The sequence below is a fragment of the Homarus americanus genome, unplaced genomic scaffold, assembly GCF_018991925.1.
Source record: "Homarus americanus isolate GMGI-L3 unplaced genomic scaffold, GMGI_Hamer_2.0 scaffold6317, whole genome shotgun sequence".
Lineage (NCBI taxonomy): Eukaryota > Metazoa > Arthropoda > Malacostraca > Decapoda > Nephropidae > Homarus > Homarus americanus.
In genome coordinates this window covers 18,741,738-18,762,394 of record NW_024730668.1, presented here as the reverse complement: position 1 = coordinate 18,762,394, position 20,657 = coordinate 18,741,738, and the positions used below count along the sequence as shown (strand labels likewise).

Sequence of the window (20,657 nt, the reverse complement as noted above, 5' to 3'; positions counted from 1 at the left end):
AGGTCAGGGGCGAGACTCCATGTGGGGTGGTGTTTGTGAGGTGTGTGTGTGTGTGAGGTGTGTGTGTGGGTGTGTGTGGGTGGTGTGTGTGGGTGTGTGTGGGTGGTGTTTGTGGGGTGTGTTTGTGTGGATGTTTAATAATAATAATAATAATAATTAACGGTTTATTGAAAGAGCTTGGCAGCCAGAAGGCTGAAAATATACAGTTACATATTTGGGGAATGGGTTACGAATTACAAATAATATACAGCTAACATAAGTGACACAATAAGACATATAATAACTGATGGGGAAAAGCTCAAACTACAGTTCATTTCAACATAGTGACAGTGTAAGGAGCAGTGTTTACTGGGAGTGAATACACTGATTTATTACGTTATTGATAATTTTTACAATGGTTGGGACTGGGCTGTTCTTATAGCGACTCAGTTCGCACGTATGGGCTGGATGCGGTTGTGGTGTCGAACAGCAATTCTCGGACAAGGATCTCAGGTGGTAGTAGGAGCGGTGCCGGGGATGGTAGAAGCTTCTTACCAAATTTGCAGATGAGGTCGTGGTGATGGTCAGTGAGAGTCGAAAGGGTCATGTGTGTTGAGCGCTTCTGATATGTGGAGTAGGAAGGAGAGAATAATCTTGCATGCCCTCTTTTGCACTTTTTCTAGGTGTTTACGTTGTGGCATTTAGGAGGAAGACCAGGTGGGGGAGGCATAGGTGAGCTTGGGAAGTATGAATGTTGTGTAAACACTGAGGAGCTCGTGTGCAGGAACCTGAGGACTTGAGTCGGCGGAGGAGGTGGAGACGGAAACTGGAGGATTTGACAACTTCACTGACGTGTGGTTTCCAATTTAGTTTGTTGTCTATGGTGACGCGAGGAGCTTCTGTGAATCTACAACCTGGAGTGTGTTCGGACCTAGAGTAATGGAAGGAGGTGGGACAATGTCGGAGGAGAGGTTGATGTGCATAACCATGGTCTTGGTATGGTTGATGGTGACATGGTTGTTGGTGCCCAGTTTTGGAGACTGTTCAATAAATCCTGAAGGGCGGTATAGTTGGGAGCAGAATTGTTGACGCTGATCCCAATGGTGGAGTCGTCGACATATTTCCAGCGAGCAGGGTTTCTCTTAGGGCATCATTGATGAGCATATGAAGCAGAGTGGTCCCATCTTGGTGCCTTGGGGACGCCACAGGTGAGTGACTGAAAGGTGAGACAACCCCTCGGAAGCGTACAGCTTGGCGTCGGTCACTGAGGAAGTCTGTAAGCTATGGTATAAGACTTCTCCGAAGCCCGAGGTCAATAGCTTTGTTGATGATTATATTGTGGTCGACTAGGTCGAACGCTTTAGTGAAATCAATGAAGGCGACAGCTACAGACGTTTTTCGTTTCTCGAGATGGCGGTATATGTAATCGAGAAAGCTGACAAGACAGTGAGTGGTGGAGGAAGTTATGGTGTGTGTGGATGTTTAGGTGGTTTGTGTGGGTGCGTGGGTTTTGGGTATGCCTGGATGTGTGGGTAGTTTTTGTGGGTGTTAAAGTTAAGGCAGGTTAAGTTAGGCATTAGGTAAGGTAAGGTAAGGTATAGGTTAAGGTTAGGTATAGGTTAGGTATAGGTTGGAGGTTAGGTTAAGGTATAGGTTAAGGTTAAGGTATAGGTTAAGGTTAAGGTATAGGTTAAAGTAGAGGTATAGGTTAAGGTTAAGGTTTAGGTTAAGGTTAAGGTATAGGTTAAGGTTAGGTTAGGTAAAGGGATCAGGTAATCAGCCTATAACCAGTGGTCACTTCACCAAGTAGAGCCTCACAGCTCCTGCGGGTGTTGGGGATGATAATCAATGCTGAGTGATGGAATGTCGGTACCAGGAGTAAGGTCGGGGTCACTCAACTCTCCCGGGGCATATTGGGTGATGTCTGCTGAGGGGTGGTGCTACTTGCCTGGAGGAGGGGGGCGTACCTGCTGAGGGATGCTACTTGCCTGGAGGAGGGGGGCCTTGCTGAGGGGTGCTACTTGCCTGGAGGAGGGGGACTACCTGCTGAGAGGTGCTACCGGTTGAGGTGTGCTATACAACTTCCGATTGCAATTCTAACAATTTAACTCGGATTTTTGGCACATTGTTACGCAACACAAAAAATTTGGATCACGCAGCAGAAGGTTACTGATGGTGAGCAACGGTAGACGTAAGGATGCTCGAGTAAACCTTGAAAGTATAAGAGTATCACCGCCTTCAGAGTCCACGGTTGACGGAGGGGGGGTGGGGGGGGGAAGTCATAACCAAGGGAAATAATGATGACAGGACGTGAACATATACATTAGGCTACATTCTCTTCAATAAAAACAAATCTTATTCACATAGGAGTTTTTATTCGTCTTTCACGGTGATTCTGAGTTATAAAGACAACACCTGGACACCCTGTATATGATGTTACAGAGGAAAGGAATATAAATGAAGACGAGACAATAGTGTGGGGTGATGAAGCAGAAGGATAGAAACATACACAAATATAATTAAACAAGGTAGAGAGAGAAATGGAAGACGTACATAGAGATTCAGATGAAGAAAAAATATAGTAGTTCTCTTTAGTGATTCAAACATTTTAAGTGATAGAAGGGGCGTTAATAATGTATTTTATGGAATGCTAAAAATGTATTGATTTCTGTTGCAAAAATGCGCCGCCGCGTAGCGTTTGCCTTATAGATAAACTATTTATTTATTCATGAGAAATACAGTTTGTTGATAGTGATAATATACACTTTTTTTTTCTTAAAGCATTCTAGTTGATTTCATAATTTATTCAGAACAACGTGACGGATTAAAATATTTGCATAACCTCTTAATTCAATATGTGGAAGTGAGCTGTCCAGAATGCAGAATATTTTTTTAGCGGGTGTTTGTTATACGTCAGCTACCCCTTCACTATAAACACTAACACAGATAACGGGGACTGATACATTGGGCCCAACTAAGTATTCTACCTCCATGCAACTAAGCTCTAATTTGACGTAATTTAATGTGACTGGGGCCCATTTGACCATATAAGTGGGGCTTAATATAATGACTGGGGTCCATTTCACTTGTCATAAAGGATCTACATCGATAAAACATCCTCTATATCAACTAGGAATATTAACCTGAGTGTTCGCTTCTCTTCATATGATTTTATTATTAATATTACTTTATCTTGTTTCGAGTGTTGACGACAATGTTAAAATACTGTAGTTATTATCCTTATCACGTTCTCAAAGACCTTTATTATTGAAGAGCAGTGATACCATAACACAAGGGCTCAGAGGACAACACAAACCTTGAAATTACAATTTTTTTAAAATCTTGGAGAGAAATAATTGTGAAATGTTATAAATATTATCATAATAAATTGAGGAATTAATTTTTTTTCATATATTAAATAAAGTTGTTGAATAATAAAAGGTTTATTTTTTCCTTAAGAGATAATATTATAATGTGTGTGTGTGTGTGTGTGTGTGTGTGTGTGTGTGTGTGTGTTGTGGAATGTTAAGACTCTTGCCTTCATCAATGGTGTCAGTGAACTCTACATGGACGTATAGTTCAAATAATCCGTTAGATGGAGGGTTTCATATCTAACGGACACTCTATATAATGGACTTTTCTCTTCAAATAGTCCATTAAATAGAGGTTAGGTTAGGTTAGGTTAGGTTAGGTTAGGTTAGGCTAACTTAGGTTATAGGTTGGTTAAGTTAAGTTAGGTTATTGATTTTGTTTTTACAGAAATACGCGAACAGTTTCTTTATGCTTAGTAATCAAAAAATTCTTTACTGCGTCATTTAGCACTTGACCATAAGGAAGACAATTGTAACTCCCATTCAACACACACACTGGCATTAATGTAAACTAAATGAGCGATGTTCAGCATGAAGTCTGGAATTCGCAAGGAGTGTGAGTCAGTGTGGAGGAGTGTGAGTCAGTGTGGAGGAGTGTGAGTCCGTGTGGAGGAGTGTGAGTCAGTGTGAGGAGGTGTGTGAATCAGTGTGAGGAGGTGTGTGAGTCAGTGTGAGGAGGTGTGTGAATCAGTGTGAGGAGGTGTGTGAGTCAGCGTGAGGAGTGTGGAGGAGTGTGAGTCAGAATGAGGAGTGTGGAGGAGTCAGTGTGTGAGGAGGAGGGGCTGGGGTGGGAGGGAGGGGGAGGGAGACAGTGTGAGGAGTGTGGAGGAGTGTGGGGAAGCCAGTGGAGGGGAGGTGGGGAGCTGAAGGGAGGGAGGTGAGCTGGGGTGGAGGAAAGGAGGAGGTGTGTGTGAGGCCAGCAGGGAGGTGTGTGGAGGCCCAGGAGGAGGTGTGTGAGTCTGTGAGGAGGTGTGGGAGTCTGTAGAGAGGTGTGTGAGCTGGGGTGTGAGGAGTGTGGAGGAGTGTGAGGAGGTGTGTGAGTCAGTGTGAGAAGGTGTGTGAGTCTGTGAGGAGGTGTGTGAGTCAGTGTGAGGAGTGTGAGTTAGTGTGAGTCAGTGTGGAGGAGGAGTGCGAGTTAGTGTGAGTCAGTGTGAGTCAGTGTGAATTAGTGTGAGTCAGTGTGGAGGAGTAGTGAGGAGGAGTGCGAGTTAGTGTGAGTTAGTGTGTGTGTGTCGGTCAGTGTGAGTTATTTTGAGTCAGTCAGTGTGAGTCAGTACTTGGGGTGGTGGTAAACACACTCAGGATCGATGACCCAAATGAGTCTTTGATAAGTAGGTCCCTTCTGTTGCTCCTCCCTCAGTTGCTGCCTATTTCGGGTTTAACCCTTTGAGGACGATGATTTAACCCTTTGAGGACGATGATTTAACCATTTGAGGACGATGACTTAACCCTTTGAGGACTAGTTTAATCCTTTGAGGACGATAATTCAACAACTTAAGGACTATGGTTTAACCCTTTGAGGACAACAGTTTAGCCCTTTGAGGACGATGATTTGACCCTTTGAGGACTAGTTTAAACCTTTGAGGACTAGTTTAAACCTTTGAGGACGATAATTTAACCGTTTGAGGACGATGATTTAACCCTTTGAGGACTAGTTTAACCCTTTGAGGACGAGTTTAACCCTTTGAGGACTAGTTTAACCCTTTGAGGACTAGTTTAACCCTTTGAGGACGAGTTTAACCCTTTGAGGACTAGTTTAACCCTTTGAGGACGATAATTTAACCCCTTGAGGACGATGATTTAACCCTTTGAGGACGATGATTTAAATCTTTGAGGACGATGATTTAACTCTTTGAGGACGCTCGTTTAACCCTTTGAGGAAGATAATTTAATCCCTTGAGGACAACAGTTTAGCCCTTTAAGGAAGATGATTTAATCCTTTGAGGACTAGTTTAACTCTTTGGGGACTAGTTTAATCCTTTGAGGACGATAAATTAACTCTTTGAGGACTAATTTAACCCTTTAAGGACTAGTTAACCCTTTAAGGACTAGTTTAACCGCATTGAAAACTAGTTTAACCCTTTGAGGACGACTATTTAATCCTTTGAGGACTAGTTTAACCCTTTTATGACTAGTTTAACCCTTTGATGACTAGTTTAACCCTTTGAGGATGATGATGTAACCCTTTGAGGACTAGTTTAACCCTTTGAGGACGATGGTTTAACCCTTTGAGGACTAGTTTAACCCTTTGATGACTAGTTTAACCCTTTGAGGACGATGATGTAACCCTTTGAGGACTAGTTTAACTCTTTAAGGAGTAGCTTAACCCTTTGAAAACGATGATGTAACCCTTTGAGGACTAGTTTAACCCTTTGAGGACGATGGTTTAACCCTCTGAGGACTAATTTAACCCTTTGAGGACTAGTTTAACCCTTTGATGACTAGTTTAACCCTTTGAGGACGATGATGTAACCCTTTGAGGACTAGTTTAACTCTTTAAGGAATAGCTTAACCCTTTGAAAACGATGATGTAACCCTTTGAGGACTAGTTTAACCCTTTGAGGACGATGATGTAACCCTCTGAGGACTAGTTTAACCCTTTGATGACTAGTTTAACCCTTTGAGGACGATGATGTAACCCTTTGATGACTAGTTTAACCCTTTGAGAACGATGATGTAACCCTTTGAGGACTAGTTTAACTCTTTAAGGACTAGCTTAACCATTTGAAAACGATGGTTTAACTTTCTAGAACTCAAAGAATTAATAAGACTTCGATATTATGCTCGTTGTAATGTATGTGAAGGCGAGACAGTTGTAGTTATGAGGCAACATGACATGGCCGATATACCTCCGTCTGGTGTTACTCGTTCAGAAGTTAATGATGAGACTGAAACAACGCAGAAACATCGAAAAAAATATTATAATTATTTGTAAATCTTTGTGTGTGTGTGTGTGTGTGTGTGTGTGTGTGTGTGTGTGTGTGTGTGTGTGTGTGTGTGTGTGTGTGTGTGTGTGTAATCAAGCCACAGAGAGAGGAGAGAGAGAGAGAGAGAGAGAGAGAGAGAGAGAGAGAGAGAGAGAGAGAGAGAGGAGAGAGAGAGAAAGAGATAGAGAGAACAAGTACCATGTGTAATTCGTATCTTTGAACAGAGATTTTAAAATTGGGGATTTGATATTAATCTTTCAACTTGTGGCTAATAACACTTTATAACCCCCCCTCCCCCATAAGAGTTCTATTGATTATTAAACACAAAATATCATCATAAAGCCTAATATTTATGTTGAGAAAGTCTAAATTGTGATGTTGGTAATTGTTAGGTTAGGTTAGGTTAGGTTAGGTTAAGTTAGGTTAGGTTAGGTTAGGTTAGGTTAGGTTAGGTTAAGTGAGGTTGAGTTTAGCTTAGGTTGGGTTACGTTGGATTAGGTAACTAGCACTTCACCTCTGCGCCACTAGTTAGCGCCACACAGAACTGTTCTAGCACCTAGTTCTCACCAGAGCTACTTGGTAACTCCAGAAAGAACAAGTCTTCTCACACAATACTGTTGTTGAAATTAGTTTCAACTTCAATGTTTAGATAAAACTTCTTTTAATAATATTCTAGTCTCGGATTTCGGGTTTTCCTCAGCATCTTTTGGTGTAACTAGTTGTGTCTAGTTAATAATAGTTGCATCATACAGCCATAGTGGCTTCTAGTTTTAATTAATTAAAACTGTTTTTTACTTATGGGGTTTAACTGTTAAGTCAATAAACATACACAATAATTAAGATAATTTATCTATATTTAAATTACCAATTATTATCATCATCATCATAATAAACAAAGAGAGAGAGAGAGGAGAGAGAGAGAGAGAGAGAGAGAGAGAGAGAGAGAGAGAGAGAGAGAGAGGGGGGAGACGTGGGCCACGTTCCATCATCTTTAAACCCTTGACATACAGACGGTCTGCCTCGCCTCACGTCCATTACCGAGGTTGAATACTTAATTTCTTGCCCAAGTTGTTGCCTCCTACAGGATTGATGGTGAGGTGAGATGGAAGAGAGGGAGAGGTAGGGAAGGGGGAGAGGTAGGGAAGGGGAAGGAGTGGAGGGAAGAAAGATAGAAACAGGAGGAGGTAATTAATGTCTTAAGGTGAAGCCTTTATTTAACGGACTGTATAGAGAGGAAAATCCGTTATATCGAGGGTCCGTTAGATGTGAAGCCTCTATCTAATGAGCTATATGGAGAGAAAAAATCCGTTATATCGAGGGCGTATTAGATGTGAAACTTCCATTTAACGGATTAAATGGAGAGAGAAAATCCATTATATGGAGGGTGTCACTGTAGTTACCTTCTTTAAATGAATCCTCTATGATTCTTTAAGTATAAACAAATACAGATGTAGACAGAAAATATATATATATATATATATATATATATATATATATATATATATATATATATATATATATATATATATATATATATATATATATATATATATATATATATATATGCTGATAACCACAAGGAAAGAAGAAAACACGAAAGAGCTTGGGAACTTCGTGTTTTCTTCTTTCCTTGTGGTTATCAGCATATACCTAGATCACGCGCACCTACAGTGATTTACTTGCATATATATATATATAAAGTTTTAAATCTTTATTATGACTCTACTGTATATTTCAAGGTCACACAACAGTCAATCTCCGAAAATTAAAATAAATTTTTTTTACCATAATCTGCAGTGTCTTTTATTTACCTAACCTGCCACAATGCCAAGCGTGGAAGACCAACTTTAATAGTATTTAACTCACTGAAAAAATCCGTATAGTAACCTGAAATTATGCCTCATGCGGTACATAACACGATCTATAATAATTACGGGTCACGGTATAGTCATCATTCTTTAACATCATGCGAAGCTTATTCTCAGAGAATCTGATTATGTAACCCGTATTGAAGGTTTTGTGTATGTGTGAATATGTGTTGTGTTATGTTATGTTTGCGTGTTTGGGTAAATTATGAAATTATGTTAATGTTATCACTGCCCAAGGTCGTGTTATGATCATGTTATTACTGTTATTATTATTATTAGTTATTATTATTATTATTATTATTATTATTATTATTAGTTATTATTATTATTATTATTATTTTTAGTTATTATTATTTGTATTGTTAGTTATTATTATTATTATTTTTATTGTTAGTTATTATTATTATAATTATCATTATTATTATTGTTACAGTTATCATTATCATCATTATCATTATTATTATTATTATTATCATCATCATTACTATTACTACTAATACTGTTATTATTATTGTTACACGGCAAAACATTCCTCTAAACACGAAACGCCAACAATTCTTATTTAACACAACGTAACCTGCACGACGCTACGACTACCCAGAGTATAACTTAGGCAGTTAACACAAAGGCGTCTGGTAGCACGAGCAGGTGGAGGAGTGGGCAGTGTTGGGCTGGTGTCTCGTGTGACTCCCTGGGATATAAATACCAGATTACACACACACACACACACACACAATTATAGTCAAACAACATACACACACACACACAACTTTTCTGTAAACATATATAATTGTATATAATTGTGTGGAGAGAGAGAGAGAGAGAGAGAGAGAGAGAGAGAGAGAGAGAGAGAGAGAGAGAGAGAAGTCCTTCACGTCATGACAAAGTATAAAATATATTATCTATTTCCAAAGACTTGAGACTTATCCTCATTACCAACATGGTGAGGAAAGACCACTGGGACGACCACTGGGACGACCTCTCAACAATATCGGGTATAATGATCCAAGTTTTTAAGAGTCTACAGGACTTCAATTTCCCCCACAGCTTTTCTTGTGATGTGACCTGACCTGACCTGACCTGACCTCACTCTTCATCTCTAAACCTCACACTTAAACGACCATGAACGACAATTTAAACGATCGTTATCGACCCCTTAAACAACGACTTTTTAAACGACCATTGACGACCCTAAAATGACCTCCAAAGGTCTTCTGGAGGCTTGAGAACCATAAGAACCCTTACAAGTATTTTTATTCCTTTAGCCATTTAATAATAATGGTTGCCCCTCGGGTAATGAGGATGGCCACCTAGGCGTGAATTTGTTTATGGTGTGGAAGCTGTCCCCAACACAACAACTACACCCTGAGTTAACGAGTTGCATGACCCAGTGTCAAGGAATAGTCCGAGAAGATCGGACAACTCGCCGACTGTACTGGCTAACCATTACCTCGGAACACGATCCGCAAATCGATTAACATCCAGGTTTCCAATCACTTCTGGGTAGACAGAGGCAAATGGAGTAAAGAAACTTGCCCGGGGATCGAACCCGGTCCTCTCGCTTGGGAGGCGAGCATGCTGACCATTCCACACACATAGGCGCTTGTTGGTTAGGTAGTGCTAGTTTACTTTTCTGTCTGTCTGTCTGTCTGTCTGTCTTTAGGTCTGTCTGTCTTTAGGTCTCTCTCTCTCTCTCTCTCTCTCTCTCTCTCTCTCTCTCTCTCTCTCTCTCTCTCACTAGGTCTGTCTGTCTGTCTGTGTCTGTCTCTCTCTCTAGGTCTCTCTGTCTGTCTGTAGCTCTGTCTATCTGTCTGTCTGCCTGTCTGTCTGTCCAGCACGGTGGAGGAGGAAGGTAACTGTTATATTGATTATCGTGTCTCGTCACCAGTCTAGGTCGAGTCAGAGTCTGGTGTTTATCTTGTCTTCAAAAACTTTTCCAACAATATGAACTAAACTAAGGATTGTGAGTTTAATGTTACTGTTTATTTGTTTATTTGTTTAATGTTTAATGTATGTATGTATGTATGTACTGTATGTATGTGTTAAAACCAGAAAAAAAACAAGAGTTGCAGTGGAATATGCCCAGGTATAATTAGTAAACTACCTGTATCATTAATATTGTTATCTTGTTTAAATCTGGAAACAGAATGATGTGTAACAACTATAGAGGAATTAGCATAATGGATACTCTAGAGAAAATATATGACACGTTAATATTAAACAGACTTCGATTATGGTGTAATATATAGATAAATGTCAAGCCGGTGCACAAAAAGTAGACGATGTGTTGAACAGATTATTGCTTTAAGGTTATTATGTTATTATGCTGTTTATAAAAAAGTTATGTTATTTGTGTTATTTATAGATTTTAGTAAAGCTCTTGAGAGTCCCTCGTAGGAAGCTGATAGACCACCTTAAGAGTTTGGGATGTGGAGAAATAATGTTAAAAGCGATAAAGTCCGAGTATAGTTGATGCGTGTATCGGGGTCCGGCAGGGAGGTCCGACGAGCTCTTTATTGTTAATTATATATATTGATCATATGATAAAAATGATAGAGAGAGCAACTGATACAGACGGTTTCTTGGGTAACTTACATGGTATACTATTGATGGATGATGCTGTAATACTGTCAACAAATAGGGAGATGTGTAAAAAGAAACTCAGCATTGTATCACAATATTGTAAAGACTATGAAATGGTGATAAATGAAAAGAAAACTAATTTTTTTAGTTAACTGCCAAGAATGAGATAAACCTTGTCTGACGATAGAGGGACTTAATGTGGGCTATACACCCAGGTACTTGTACCTCGGGGCTTGGTTCACCGACTCGGGAAAATGGATACCTGTCGTGTACTGTCTTTGCACCAGACAGCAAGTGAGGCCACGGTCAATAAGTTTTCCATTTTTTGTGCAGCCAACACATCAAATGCCATTTGTATACAAGAAAAAAGTATTTGATACTACAGTAACGTCAACATTATTGTACGGTTCTGGGTCGTGGCTGACCAATAGCTAGAAAGGATTGGAAAGACAATATAATAAATTGGTGAAGTGCTTGTTAGGCGTGAGGAAAAACACGAGTATGAATCTGTGCATGATCGAGTCAGGTATTCCCCCAGTGCAAGACATTATAGCAAAGAGGAGATGCAAGTTTATGGAATCAAAACATGAGATAATGGACATGGAACAGCCTCTTCATTTTGTATATGCTTTATGTAGAATAGTAAATAGACCAGGATTTAGATTCATGGCGAGAGCAATTACCTTAGACTGTAACACAAACCCCTTAGACAGAGTGGCGAACCTGGTAATGGAGAGGTCAGCTGGCGCTACAAAATTTGCTACATACATATCCGATCTGAACCCTCTTATGACAGTGCATGAGGTATACTTAAGTAAGAAATTTATTCCGGATTTTCAGCGCGAGTCGTTCACCAGGCTGAGACTAATGTCACACAACCTCAAAATAGAGACAGGCAGGTGGAGTCGCACACCGGCAGAGTTGAGAGAATGTCAGTTCATGCGACGACAGTCATGTATAAAGTGAACGACATGTGCTGATTGATTGTCCCCTTTCTGCACATTGTCGTGAAAGGTATCATATGCTGACTTTCTCCAGTATCAGTGAACTCTTAAATGAAAATATAAATGTGCCTGAATTATGTAATTATGTACATGAGGTACGAGGAATCTATATCTAAGTTTAGAATTGCCCCTTACAGGTTACGTTTTGAATTAAAATATTTTGAATTCTATTGTATATATTTACCATGTATCTATACTTTTTTCAATAAACTACTAACTAACTATGTATGTCTGTAGACAGACAGGGACAAAAGGCGTAAAGAAACTTGCCCATTGCTTCATTCTGCCCGGGAATCGAACCCGGGTCCATTCGCTTGCGTGGCAAGCATACTTACCACCACACCACAGGTTGCCTCTATCCGCCTAGCAGTAATTGGGAATCTGGGTGTTACTCGATGCGGATCGTGTTCCGGGGTATGGTTAGCCAGTGCAGTTGGCGAGTTGTCCGGTCTTCTCGGACTATTCCTTGACACTGGCCGGCCATCCTCGTTACACGAGGGGTAACCATTATGTATGTATGATTGTATGTATGTACAGTATAGTATGTATGTATAATGGAAGCCCCTCAAAATCGAGGATGTCCGGCCCTAGGGCCACCTAGGCGTGAATTTGTTTAAGGTGTAGAAGCTGTCGCCAGCATAACAACCACACCCTGAGTTAACGAGTTGCTGTTCAGTTCTGGTGCCCCTATTATAGAATGGATATAAATTCACTAGAGTCGGTGCAGCGAAGAATGACAAAAATGATTCCGGGACTTAGAAACCTTCCATGTCAGGATAGGCTAAAGAAACTTAACTTGCATTCCCTAGAAAGACGAAGAGTGCGGGGAGATATGATAGAAGTATTTAAGTGGGTGAAAGGAATCAATAAAGGGGATATAGATAAAGTTCTTATAATATCCGAGCAGGATAGGACTTGTAGCAACGGATTCAAGTTGGATAAGTTTAGGTTTAGGAGGGAGATACGAAGAAACTGGTTCACAAATAGGGTGGTGGACGAGTGGAACAAGCTTAGCAACTTTGTAGTAAGTGCGGGAACTCTGGAAAGTTTCAAAAGGAGGCTAGATAGATTCATGGATGATAGAGAGTGGTAGTAACTCTCGACAGGAGCTGCCATGCATAGGCCAACCGGCCTATTGCAGACTCCTTATTTTCTTATGTTCTTATGTTCTTATTACCCAGTGTCAAGGAATAGTCCGAGAAGACCGGACAACTCGCCAACTGCACTGGCTAACCATTTCCCAGGATTAAGATCCGCAAATTGATTAACATCCAGGTCCCCAATTACTGCTGGGTAGATAAAGGCAAATGGCGTAAAGAAACTTGCCCATAGTTTCACCCTGCCCGAGGATCGAACTCGGGTCCGCTACTTGCGAGGCGAGCATTACATCATAGGTTGGAGGGAGGGGGAAGAGGGTGTATGTATGTATGTGCACACACGTCATCAGAAAGTAGGTCGAGCAGGACGTGAACGGACAGAACACAAACACCTGATTTATTCATCATTCTCACTACCTGAACTCCAGCAGTACTTGTTAGCTTTGTTTAGAAGGGAAAAAGCTTACGTATTGGATAATGGGGAAAGGGGGTGTGTGTGTGTGTATGTGTGTGTGTGTGTATGTGTATGTATGTGTGTGTGTATGTGTGTGTGTGTGTGTGAATGTGTGTGTGTGTGTGGTGTGTGTGTGTGTGTGTGTGTGAATGTGTGTGTGTGTGTGTGTGTGTGTGTGTGTGTGTGTGTGTATGTGTGTGTGTACTGTATGTGTGTGTGTGTGTGTGTGTGTGTGTGTGTGTGTGTGTGTGTGTCTTAAAAGCGTGTTTGGGTAATTGAAGGTCGTGTCAGTAAGTGGGTTGAAGACAGGTGTGTTAGAGGACTGTTGCAGGTGTGGCACAGGTGTTACAGGTGTGTTATAGGTGTGTTACAGGTGTGTTAAAGGACTCTTACAGATGTGGCACAGGTGTGTTACAGGTGTGTTATAGGTGTGTTATAGGTGTGTTAGAGGACTGTTGCAGGTGTGGCACAGGTGTTACAGGTGTGTTATAGGTGTGTTACAGGTGTGTTAGAGGACTGTTGCAGGTGTGGCACAGGTGTTACAGGTGTGTTATAGGTGTGTTACAGGTGTGGTACAGGTGTGATATAGGTGTGTTACAGGTGGTAAGTTTGTCCTGTTCACCTCTCTTCCTCAACTATCCCTCCCTCCAACCACACCTCTTCCCCTCCCTCCAACCACACCCTCTTTCCCTCCCTACAACCACACCCTCTCCCCCTCCCTCCAACCACACCCTCTTCCCCCTCCCTACAACCACACCCTCTTCCCTCCTCCAACCACATCCCCTCCTCCCTACAACCACACCTCTTTCCCTCTCTACAACCACACCCTCTTCCCCTCCCTCCAACTACATCCTCTTCCTCCTCCCTACAACCACACCCTCTTCCCCTCTCTACAACCACACCCTCTTCCCCTCCCTACAACCACACCCCTTCCCTCCCTACAACCACACTCTCTTCCCTCCCTACAACCACACCCTCTTCCCCTCCCTACAACCCACCTACAACCACACTCCCTCTCTACAACCACACCCTCTTCCCCTCCCTCCAACTACATCCTCTTCCTCCTCCCTACAACCACACCCTCTTTCCCCCTCTACAACCACACCCTCTTCCCCTCCCTACAACCACACCTCTTCTCCCTACAACCACACTCTTCCTCCCTACAACCACACCCTTCCCCTCCCTACAACCACACCTCTTCCCCCTCCCTCCAACCACATCCTCTTCCTCCTCTCTACAACCACACCCTCTTCCCCTCCCTCCAACCACACCCTCTTCCCCTCCCTACAACCACACTCTTCCCTCTCCCTCCAACCACACCCTCTTCCCCCTCCCTACAACCACACACCCTCTTCCCCCTTCCTCCAACCACACGCCCTTCCCCTCCCTACAACCACACCCCTTTTCTCCCTACAACCACACGCCCTCTTCCTCCCTACAACCACACCCTCTTCCCTCCCTCCAACCACCCTCCCCCTCCCCTCCAACCACATCCTCCTCCCTCCCCCTCCCTACAACCACACCCTCTTCCCCCTCCCTACAACCACACCCTTTTCCCCCTCCCTACAACCACACCCTCTTCCCCCTCCCTACAACCACACCCTCCTTCACCCCACCTACTCTCCCTGTGATACTTGAAATATGGTCACGGGATTAACTGGCTTGGTACACATTGCAAGAGCGTCGTCCATTGGTCTGGAAGTATTGCAGAGGAAGAGGAGGTGGAGGAGGGAAGAGGAAGAAAAAGAGGAAGAGAAATAGGAGGAAGGTGAAGAAAAGAGAAAGAGGAGGAAAAGGGGAGTAAAGAAGAGGAAGGTGAAGAAAAGGAGGAAGAGGAGGAAGGGTGGAAAACAGGTGTGGAAGGAGGGAGAAGGTAGTGGAGGCTTAAGACGAAGAGGAGGAGAGGGAAGAAGAAGAAGAAGAAGAAGAAGAACGGAAGGACGGGAAGAGAAGGGAGGAAGAAGAGGAGAAAGGAAGAGGAAGAGGAGAAGAATAAGGAAGAGAGAGACGACCTTCACGACCATCTTCTGCAGGTAATGGACAACAAGGGGCCACGTCACATGAACCTTCCCCCGGAGCTAAGTTATCCCGCTAACATAATTATACTCGTCTTACTCAACAATTACACCAACCCTTGATACATTTACGTGTAATAGACAAGTATTATATCTCTTGTTACTAGACTATGTGACGGCTGCCTAACCTGACCTAACCTAACCTAACCTAACCTGTCATGTGTTTTATCCACCACACAGAGTGCCGGGAGTAAGGGTCTATCCCCCCTGGCGCTGTGTGTACATCAACAGAAGACATCTCTTACCTCTCTCCTCCTCCCATTGCTTTTTCTTCCGTTCTAACAAAGAGAGATGTCGCGTGGCGGCCATCTTGTCTCCCGCTACACTCCCGCCGGTGCTGTGAGGCTGTTCCTGCTGTTGATGCTGCTGCTGCTGTTGTTGTCGCGGGCCGTGGGGGCGTGGCGGGTCATCCGGGCTGCCGAAAAGAATGTTCTGCAGTTGGGAACTATTGTGGCTAGATTTTACCGGGCCATTGGTGAAGTCTGTGTGAGGCAGAGATAAGTTACCCTCACCCTGGGGAGCCTGAGGTGTGTTGTGTACTCCAGGACCTACGGGACCAATACTCTGCTGGGGAGGTTCACTACTGCCGTCTACACTCTCACTATCAGGTTCAGGTCTAACACTGTCGTCACTCGTATAAGAAGAATTTATTTTCTTTAACACTTGAGTAGTTCTGCTAGCGGGTAGTCTCGTGCGGCCTGGACGATGATTGACGCCCACACCGGGGGTCTCTGCCCCCCCAGTACGCCCCTTTTGTTGTTTTGATCCACCAGTTAAGGTTTCTTCTTGGTGGCTGAGAGGTCCTGAGGACGGAGCGTCTTCAGGGGGTCGCCCAGACTGTGGTGAAGGGCGGCGCAGGGGCTGAGAGCCTTTCCCGAAAGCTTCGTCAAAGAAAGTGTAGTCTGGAAAAAAGAAAGTGAGAATTACTATCGTGAAAATAACAACACTGGAACAAATACTATGCAACACAGACAGAGAGAGAGACAGACACCGTCCCAGCACCCAGACCACCCAATAACTCTCCCCCCTTGTTGACGAACGATGTCTCATACACCACCTCCCTTACTAACCCACTTCCTCACTTAACCCACTCCCTCGCTAACCCACGCCCCCACTTAACCCACTCCCTCACATCCACAAATCTGTTTCCTGGACAATATAGAGACGTAAGGGTGGGGAGTCACCACCGTCATCACCAATATTGCTGTGTGTGTGTGTGTGTGTGTGTGTGTGTGTGCGCGCGCGCGCGCGCGTGTGTGTGTGTGTGTGTGTGTTTGGTGAGCGGACGCTTGGTTTGGGACAGGGTGGGTAGGACCTAACCAAACCAAACCAAACCTAACCTAACCTAACCTAACCTAACCTAACCTAACCTAACCTCATCGTGACCCAAACACCCACACTCTCGCACCACCAATGCCACTGCCACCACTATCAATCTCCAACACCCCTCCCCCTCCCCCCCACCACCACTATGCAACCTCCCCTATGAACCCTGGGCATCCTACATATCAACACCTAGGATAGGAGAAAATGATTGTGATATTTGAGGTGCTTCGCGGTCGCCACTAAAGCGCCCTCATGATACCGGACGCAGAAACAGTCCTGGTATGAATGCCTGGAAAGGATCTCATTTACCACACAGGAACATTGTGTGTGAAATGGGTACCTCTCATGTGTACCTTGGAGCTACGAAGGAACTCAGTACCTGTGTGTGTGGAGTGTATTTGGTGCTATATATTATGTGTTGGTGCTATTGAGTATTTTTAGGTGATATTGTAGGAAAGAATGACCTAGGTAAGGAGGTCAATGATTTGGTATGAAGAGAGAATACCTTAATTAATTATTTGGAGAAGGTCGGGTATTTTGTGTGTGGTGCAGTGACCTCATTAATTATTTGGAGAAGGTCGGGTATTTTTGCATTGTGACTGAATGCAATATTGTTTTTATTCGGAAATAAATTAGTTAAGTCGTGGTTGGTGCTTCACCCTTCGTTCCACTCTCAACTTGATGAATGAAAAACACGAACTCACTGTCCATGTGGTCTGGTGGCAGCGACCTTAGGTTAAGTAGTAAGTTAAGTTCACCCCTTAGGATTAGTGACCACATTAATGGGCACCACCATCATTCTCCATCACCAGCACTCCCCACCAACACCACTCCCCATCACCAGCACTCCCCACCACCAGCACTCCCCACCACAACCACTCCCCATCACCACCACTCCCAATCACCACCACTCCCCACCACCACCACTTCCAACCACCCTTCCCCATCCCTCCCCATCCCACTCCCCATCACCACCCCTCCACCACCTCCCCCCATCCCACCACTCCCACCACCACCACCATCCACCACCACTCCACCATCCACCCCCACCCCCCACCACCACTCCCCCATCACCACCACCCCATCACCACCCCCCCACCTCCCCCACCACCACTCCCCATCACCACCCCATCCCCCATCCCACCACCCCACCACCCCCCCCACCACCACCACCATTCCACCCCCATCACCACCTCCCCACCACCACCACTTCCCACCACCACCACTCCCCACTCCCCTCCCCCCCCCACCACTCCCCACCACCACCACCCCCATCCCCACCACCTCCCTCCCACCACCACCACTCCCCACCACCCCACCACCACCCCACCACCACCACCCCCCACCCCTCCCATCACCACCCTTCCCACCACTCCCACCACCACTCCCCACTCCCCACCCCACCTCCCCATCACCACCCACCCCACACCACCACTCACCACTCCCCCATCCACCACCACCACCACCACCACCCCCACCACCACTCCCCACCACCACTCCCATCACCACCACCCTCACCACCCCATCCTCCCACCACCCCCCCACCACCACCCCACCACCATCCCCACCACCACTCCACCACCACTCTCCACCACCACTCCCCCACCACCACCACTCCCCACCACCACTCCCCATCCACCACCACTCCCCATCACCACCTCCCCACCACCACATTCATTTCCATCACCTGCCTTCTCTTTCCACTACCCTCCCCCTCCTCCCCTCCTCCTACCCCTCGTGTTCCGGGAAGACCCTGGCCTTTATTATGACATAGTGTTATGGTGGGAGTCTGTGTGTGTGTGTGTGTGTGTGTGTGTGTGTGTGTGTGTGTGTGTGTGTGTGTGTGTGTGTGTGTGTATGTGTGTGTGTCACCTGGTATTGGTTAAACGATACAAATAAGAAAATTAAAATATGAATTAAGAAAGTTTTAACCGACTAGTCTTCCACTCTCTCGTCCCCAGAAGAAAGCAGAAAATATTTACGGAAAATTTTTAATTCGTTTGATGTGAAGGAATCTCCACCTTAGCTTATGTCACTTTAAGATTAGCCATCCTAATACTATTTGGGTTAGGTTAAGTTAGGTTAGTGTTTGAGCGGGGTAGGTTAGGTTAGTGTTAGAGCGGGTTAGGTTGTTAGGTTAGTGTTAGAGCGGGTTAGGTTGTTAGTGTTAGTGGTTAGGTTGGTTGAGTGTTAGAGCAGGTTAGGTTAGGTTAGTGTTAGGTTAGTTAGGTTAGTGTTAGAGCGGGTTAGGTTGGGTTAGTGTTTGGGCGGGTTAGTTAGTATTAGAGCGGGTTAGGTTGGGTTAGTGTTTGGGCAGGTTAGGTTAGGTTAGTGTTAGAGCGGGTTAGGTTAGTGTTAGAGCGGGTTAGGTTGGGTTAGTGTTAGAGCGGGTTAGGTTAGGTTAGTGTTAGAGCGGGTTAGGTTGGGTTAGTGTTTGGGCGGGTTAGGTTAGGTTCAATTAATTTTATGCTGGAATTGATCACTTGAATAATGTTACTGTATCACGTTAGGTTAGGTTAGTTCATATCAGGTTAAGTTAATATCTCGCTCTTTTGACGAATATGGTTTAACCCTTTGATAGCGATGATTTAACCCTTTAACGAGTAAGGCAATATTTGGATGTTATTCCATAATTTGCATACAGATTAAGAGATTTTTTTACGCTTGATGAGGTGATTGGTGGAGGGTGTTCAGTCCTTGCAATAAAAGAGATAAAGGAATCTCTCTCTCTCTCTCTCTCTCTCTCTCTCTCTCTCTCTCTCACACACCAAAGACTGGAGAACTACCATCCCGATCAATAAATGAATGGAGGATGTGGGAGAAGCCGCCGAGTCACTCTGAACAACTAGAGCCTGACACGGGGCTATATTACTACATATGACTAAGCCCGACCCGACTCGACCCGACCTAACCTGACCTGACCTGACCTGACCTAACCTGACCTGACCTGACCTGAACTGACCTGACCTGACCTAACCTTTTCTTTTATTTTAATTCACAAAAAAAATCGATGTGAAAAAGTTGAATAATATCGAAATCAAGTGTAGGAAATACGTTCAATAAATAACAAACTCCCTGCTGTTATGATGTTGACCGAAGTTATTGTGAACGATGTGCTTAGGTTAGGTTAGGTTAGGTTAGGTTATGTAATTAAACGCAAATAGTTAATCCATTAACTTTTACAGATATCCGTTAATTGCTGTAAAAGAATAAATAATTAAAACAGCAACAAATCCATGTGTGTGTGTGTGTGTGCATATATATGTATGTGTGCATATGTGTGTGTATTTATTTATGTATGTAAGTGTGTGTGTGTGTGTGTGTATGTGCATATATGTGTATGTGTGTGTATTTATGTATGTATGTATGTGTCTGTGTGTGTGTGTTGACCACTTTTTCGTTAGGAAGTATTCTTGGACACACACACACACACACACACACACACACACACACACACACACACACACACACACACATACACACACACTGCTACTACTTTGCTGTCAGTCGAAACAGAGTATGACGATCATCCAGCTATAATACAATGACATGAGTTATTAGGGATGTCATCTAGATTAGACAGTTTTGAGGTGACTACAGAGGCCGATACGGGACCCACAGCGTCGTCTACATTCGTTGCACATGTGGAGGGCTCCTTCTACTGTGGGAGCGGCGGTGGCAGCGTCTTTCTGACTTTGGTGCTTGTCTGCCTCAGTTTGAAGTTGGTGTCAGCAAGAAGACTGGCAGTTATTCTCTTGTCTTCCCAGCGAACTCGAAGGATGGAACGTAGACGACGTTGGTGAAAGTGCCTTGAGGTGCCTCCTGTATGTGACCCATGTCTCACTGCCATATAGTAGGGTGGGCAGGACCACTGCTCGATATACGTGCAGCTTTGTGGAAAATTTCAGCTCCCTACAGCTGAAGACACGATTTCGGAGTCCGCCCAAGGCTTGAGATGCACATCTGATTCGAT

At 44.0% G+C, this 20,657-nt stretch overlaps 1 protein-coding gene across 1 annotated transcript in view; it reads right to left on the bottom strand.

Annotated features, from left to right (window-relative positions):
- LOC121867112 (putative uncharacterized protein DDB_G0271606) overlaps nt 1-16,408 on the bottom strand; it is a 33,192-nt gene extending 16,784 nt beyond the window's left edge. The window contains exon 1 of the mRNA XM_042366868.1: nt 15,604-16,408. Coding sequence (XP_042222802.1) covers nt 15,604-16,408 — 805 coding nt within the window. The remainder of the gene's footprint in view (nt 1-15,603) is intronic.
- Nucleotides 16,409-20,657: the final 4,249 nt, after the last annotated feature.